Raw genomic sequence first — 5,828 nt, forward strand, 5'->3', positions numbered from 1 at the left:
AGGAGGAAGAGGAGGAAGCCGAGAAATGAGCGTGGAATGTCCCAGTGCAGAGATTGACTGCCATCTTTATCGTGCCGGTGGAGGGGGATCAGGGCCAGCCGTCGGGGATGGCGCCAGGTTGGTCCCACGGCGGTGTCTGGGCTGGCTGCAAGGGTTTTGGGGCCGACGTTGCAAGCGGTGGAGGTCTCGCATCCTCATGGGCCCAGGGGGGCAGGAACGTCTGCCACTCTCGTGTGCTGGGGAGCTGCTGGAAGACGCTGATGGCAGCTGGCTGGTGGTGCTGGGGCTGCTGGTCTCAGGAGGCGGGCAGCTGTGGGACAGTCCCAGTTCTGCCTGGCTGGGGGTGCTGCTCTCAGCACTTGCTGCTGGCTCATGGCTCCTGTCGTGGCGTCTCCTGGGCCGGTAGTAGGGAGTTTGGGCCCGACGTCTCAACCGGGAGCGCTTTGGCACGTGGTGGGGCCCAGGTGGGCTGGAGCAGCTGCTGCCCTCAAGCACTGGGGAGCTGTGGGACAGCCCCGATGCCAGCTGGCTGTCGGTGCTGGAGATGCTGTTCTCCAACAGTGGAGAGCCAGAGGAGGACCGCAGTGACGCCTGGCTGTCGGTGCTGGGGCTGCTGGTCTTGAGAGCCGGGCAGCTGTGGGACGGCCCCAGTGCTGTCTGGCTGGGGGTGCTGCTCTCAGCACTTGCTGCTGGCTCACGCCTCCTGTCGCGGCGTCTCCTGGGGCAGCGGTAGGGAGTTTGGGCCCGACGGCTCAACCGGGAGCGCTTTGGTACACGGTCGGGCCTAGGTGGGCTGGAGCAGCTGCTGCCCTCAAGCACTGGGGAGCTGTGGGACGGCCCCGATGCCAGCTGACTGCTGGTGCTGGGTCTGCCTGTGTCGCGTGCTGGGGAGCCGTGGGTAGGCCCTGATCCTGAGCAGCTGGCAGTGCTGGGGCCGGCGAGGTCTGAGCTGTCAGCGGAGTCTAAAAGGGGAAGCAGGAAGGTCAAGGGCACAGCCCCCCAGGTCCGGGGCAGGATAGGCCAGAGCGGTGCCCCCAGCCCTCCTGGAGCAGAGTCGCTCTGCCAAGCCCTCCCTGGGCACCCGTTGTTGCCAGGCCCTGCCTGGCCGCTGGCTCTAGCCCAGGGGCACCCGGGTGCTTTGTCTCTTACCGGCGCCTGGGCCAGCACAGCTGTTGCACTCCCAGCTGGCCGTGCTGTTTGTCAAGCGGGAGCAGCATCTGTGGGTGCCCTCGGCAGCGCAGGAGGAGCACAGGAGCAGTTGCCAGGGCCTGGGGACAAAAACGGTTTCATGGCTGTGAGGACAACGTGACCCAAGCACGGGATTGTCCGGCAGAGCTCTTGTTCTTAGTCCTGCCGCCTCAAGCCCTTGGCGAGGCTGACATCTCCTGCAGAGCCCTGAGGTGCAGTTTTGGCAACTTACCCCTCTTGCTCTGCCTGCTCCCTGCCTCCTGGACAAAGGCACTCACTGGCGCTGCAGCGGTTGTGTCTCTCTCTTAGTGCTGCGTATGCATCCCAGTTCTCCCACGATGGCAGTCTGATGGAGAAAGGAAAAGTGATGAGGCCCTGCTGCCCTGGCATAAGGCAGATGCAGGGCGTCCCTGCTCTCCCCCCCCCGGCCCCGCCCTGTTTCCACCTGCTCTGTGAAGCCCAAGCCTGGATTCACACGACAGCAGAGGGCCAGGACTGCAGGGGCAGTCCCTGGCACGGCACAGCGCTCGCCCCCTCCTGTCTCGTGAGGCGGGCAGAAGGACACCAACCTGAAGGGGACTCGGATCCCCATGATGAGCATTTCCATGCAAAATAGTTCGTTATCTCTACAGAGGGGGCACTGGAAGTAAAAAATGCCAGCGTGCACAGCTTGTCCCTGCAGGAGAAACATAAGGAGCACGAGTGAGGCCCTGGTGCTGCTGAGCGCCTGCCGTGTCCCGGGGGTGAGGGACCGGCTCCTACCTGGATGCAGCTCCTGTGGAACCAGGCGTGTTTGCACGCTGGGCACACCATGGTGCCGTAGGACACTCTGTCGCCCACAGGGTCCAGACAGATGAGGCATTGCTGCTCCGGAGCTGGAGCCGCCTCCACCGCCTGCTGTGGGCGGTGCTCCCAGCAGAAGCACCTGGGGGGAAGAGGCAAGGGATGGGTGAGGTGAGAAGTGTTGGCTGGGCCCTTCCACGGTGGTGGCGAGGCGAGGAGGGGAGAGGAGGTACCTGTACTGAGGAAGGAACTGGGTGACGCATTCACCCTCCACAGCACAGGGGAAGTGGAAGGTGCGGCGGCAGCCCGTCTGCCGGCAGGTGATGGTGGCCCCTCTCTGGCCGCAGACAAAGCAGACCTGGAAAAGGCACAGCAGCCCCCATGAGCGGCAGCCTCAGGGCCTCCACAGCCAGCCCCACGCGTCTGGGCAGAGCCCAGGACATGGCCGCTGCTGCGTCACAGACTGCAGATCTGCCTGGCGGCCGAGGCTCCTGTGCTGGGGCCTCTGTGGACGTGCCTTGGAAGGGCTGGGATTTCTTTCTCGGGGTCTGAGCTAAGCTCCCGCAAACCTCTCCTGGCACAAATCTCCCTGCTCTTGTCAGGTCCTCACCTTCTGCACTGCCAGACAAATTGTATGTGTAATATCCTCAGGGAGAAATCCCAGGAGTCCCACTTCCACGTCTGCTTGTTGATAAAGGTCATTGGCACAAAGCTGCAGAAGAGAAAAGGAGCTGGTGAGGAGAGGGTGGCAGGGACTGCTGGTTGGAAAGCTGGAGGGAGCCACAGTGGAACTCACCAGGCAAAAGAAATGGACACAGAGGCCGTGCTTCACCACTTTGTGTCCATAGACCTCCGGGTCAGCCTCTGCCCGGCGACACAGCATGCATGCTGGAGGGGAGAGAGCAAATGGGACCGGGAATGAGCACCTCTGCGGGGCCGGGGGCAGCGTCCCTGAGGGATTGCCCCCGAGAGCCTGCTCTGGCCCAGGCTAGCCGACAGATGGGCAGGGCTGGAGGCCTTGGAGAAGAAGGGGCCATTGCAGGCACGGCTGTCCCAGCAGGTGCCCGCTGCCCAGCCTGGGCCCCACTTGCAGAGGAAAGGAGGGCCCCTGCGCCAACCCCAGGGCGGTTGGGGAACTCCTGCCTCCCCCTGCCACCGCTCTCGGCCCCACGCTGGCTGCCCCAGCAACCCCTCTGCCAGGCTGCGGGAGGGATACTTTGCTCTCACCCGGCTCGTCTGAGTCAGGGCCCTTCTTCTTCCTTGCGGCCAACATGGGGGCCATCAACAGCGAGCGTGCGTTTGGAGAGTCCCTGTCCCAGCAGCGCCGGGCTATGTCTCCTGCAAATGCTCCTCTGCTGACTCTGAGGGAGAAGCAGGACATGGGTGAGGGAGAAGCGAGGCGCGGGTGAGCTTGCAGCACAGGCCCAGAGCCCCGAGGTGTGGGGCCTCCTCCTTCCTCAGCTGCCCCGTGCAAGCCCCGTCCCTCCCCTGCCCTCTCCTCACCTCCCCAGGTGGCACTGACGCATGGCCTGAGCCCAGTGCTCCTTTTTGTTGGCTTGCCCCTGCGCGTCACTGTGGCCACTGTGACATCAGCGCCAGAGACGGGCAGGGACGCCCTCGGCCACCATCCACCCACTCTGAGACGACCACCGCTGCGGAGGGGTGGGTGTGAAGGGCGAGGCGGGGGCCCGAGCCCTCGCACCCGCGTAGCCAGGATGGCCGCTCCTGCAGCAAGCGCATAGTCGAATGCCAGGTCCCCCGGGGCAGCCGTCGAGGATGGCGCTGTGTCCGCAAGGTGCCGTTTGGGCAGGGCGACTCCAGGGCTCCAGCCCTGGCCAAGGGAAATCTGTGCTCCTGCCCCCGGCACGGGGAGCGCTGCCAGCAGCTCGGGGAAGGTGATCCTTCCTCCCTGCACCGCACCGGGAAGGCTGCATCTGCAGTTCTGCCTGCGGTTCTGGGCTCCCCGGCACAGGGCACTGCAGCGACCTTTGAGAATGGCCTGGGCTCGCACCCCCGCCCCCGCTGAGACGCGGTGAGTGGCCAGGGCACAGCACAGGACCTCAGGACGGCACCTAAATGTTGCAGTGGCCCAACATCTTTCTCCTGAACTCGTCAGTGCTTTGGTGATGTGCTGCCTCCAGAAGAAAAAGCAGCGGGACCGCAAGCTGGGGAGTCACAGCAGAAATGGCCTTTCTCCAAGGCAATGAACTGCCTTTCAGAGTCAGCCTGCGCCTTTTGTTGGTGGGGCAGGAAACTGGAAGTGGTGGTGGGGCAGCTTCAGAGGCGTTGGGTGGGAGCGTTGATCTGTTTGAGGGTAGAAATTCCCTAGAGAGGGAAGTGGACAGGCTGGACCAATGGGCCGAGCGCTGTCAAGCTTTAACACAGTCTGCCCGGGGAAGTGGTTGAGACACCATCCCTGGAGGTATTTAAAAGACTGTAGATGTGGCACTTAGGACATGGTTTAGTGGTGGGCTTGGCCGTGCTAGGTTAAGGGTTGGGCTTGATGATCTTCAGGGTCTTTTCCAACCTAAATGCTTCTAGGATTCTACTTACCATGCAATTACACTTAATCTTATCTTTGGATTACCATTTGATTTTCATTCAATCGTTGATTAATTAATATTTGGCCAAGGCGGCCAACAGCACCCTAGCCTGTATCAGAAATAGTGTGGCCAGGAGGTATCGGGGAGTGATCGTGCCCCCGTACTCAGCACTGGTGAGACCACGCCTTGAGTACTGCGTCCAGTTTTGGGCGCCACAGTATAGGAAAGACATTGAGGTGCTGGAGCAGGTGGAGAGAAAGTCAGTGAGGCTGGTGAGGCGTCTGGAAAGCAGGTCTTACGAGGAGCGCCTGAGGGAACTGGAGGTGTTTGGCCTAGTGAAGAGGAGGCTGAGAGGAGCCCTTCCTGCTCTCTACAGCTACCTAAAAGGAAGATGTGGTGGGGCTGGTGTTGGTCTCTCCTCCCAAGTAACTAGTGACAGGACAAGAGGTACGGCCTCAAGCTGCGCCAGGGCAGATTTAGATTGGATATTAGGAAAAAATTCTTTACCAAAAGAGTGGTTAGACATTGGAACAGGCTGCCCAGGGAAGTGGTGGAGTCACCGTCCCTGGAGGTGTTCGAAAGACGTCTAGATGTGGTGCTTAGGGACATGGTTTAGTGGTGGGCTTGGTAGTGTTAGGGTAATGGTTGGAGCTGATGATCTTAAAGGTCTTTTCCAACCAAAAGGATTCGATGATTCTATGATTCTATGATTCTATGATTCTATGATTTGATCACCGCTTAATCATTAACAAAAGCCTTTTAGTTACCCGCACAACAATGACTTCTCTGAACAGTTCAGCTGCGAGTCCAGGACAGAAAGCAGGCGGTGTCTCAGGCACAACCAGAGTAGGAAAAAAGGAATGCGATATCCAGCATTGGAGAATCCAGCTCCGAAATGCAATTGAGGACCAAGAGAGAAACCTGAAACCGCCAGAAGCTGACACTGCTGAGAGTGACTAGAGGCTTCCCAGGCTGCCTCCTGCAGCTCCTGCTGTTAGAGTGTCCTCAGCCATCCTCTGCTCCTTTCCAAGCCAAACTCTGGTGTTCAGGGTTTCCCTCTTACCAGGCTTTCTGAGATTCCGCTTGGCCTTCCGACGCCAGGCAATTACAGAGCTCCGTTAGCTAGATGCCGACAGAGGTGAGCGGTGGCAGGGAACAAGCCCCCGGGTTCAGAGCGAGGCCGTGCATGACCACAGCTCTTTGGCCAGCTCCATTCGAGCTCCGCCGTTGCTGAGGAGTGCCTCGGAGCTCACACCGCCGTGCCCCTGAAGAGCGCTGCCTGTTCTGGCCACGTCTAGACCTCACGTCTTCCCA

The 5,828-nt window shown here is 60.9% G+C and overlaps 1 protein-coding gene across 1 annotated transcript; it reads right to left on the reverse strand.

The window, feature by feature from the left end:
• Positions 1 to 1,416: 1,416 nt before the first annotated feature.
• On the reverse strand, positions 1,417 to 3,244 carry LOC147416207 (E3 ubiquitin-protein ligase PHF7-like). The gene is made up of 7 exons (XM_086478012.1): positions 3,199 to 3,244; positions 2,768 to 2,859; positions 2,582 to 2,683; positions 2,205 to 2,329; positions 1,951 to 2,113; positions 1,758 to 1,864; positions 1,417 to 1,534 (listed from the first exon to the last, which is right to left on the reverse strand). Exons 1-7 carry the CDS (start codon positions 3,242 to 3,244, stop codon positions 1,417 to 1,419), a joined length of 753 nt encoding a protein of 250 aa, XP_086334138.1.
• Between the last annotated feature and the right edge of the window lie 2,584 nt (positions 3,245 to 5,828).

The sequence above is a fragment of the Leptosomus discolor genome, chromosome 1 (genome assembly GCF_034619465.1).
Source record: "Leptosomus discolor isolate bLepDis1 chromosome 1, bLepDis1.hap2, whole genome shotgun sequence".
Lineage (NCBI taxonomy): Eukaryota > Metazoa > Chordata > Aves > Leptosomiformes > Leptosomidae > Leptosomus > Leptosomus discolor.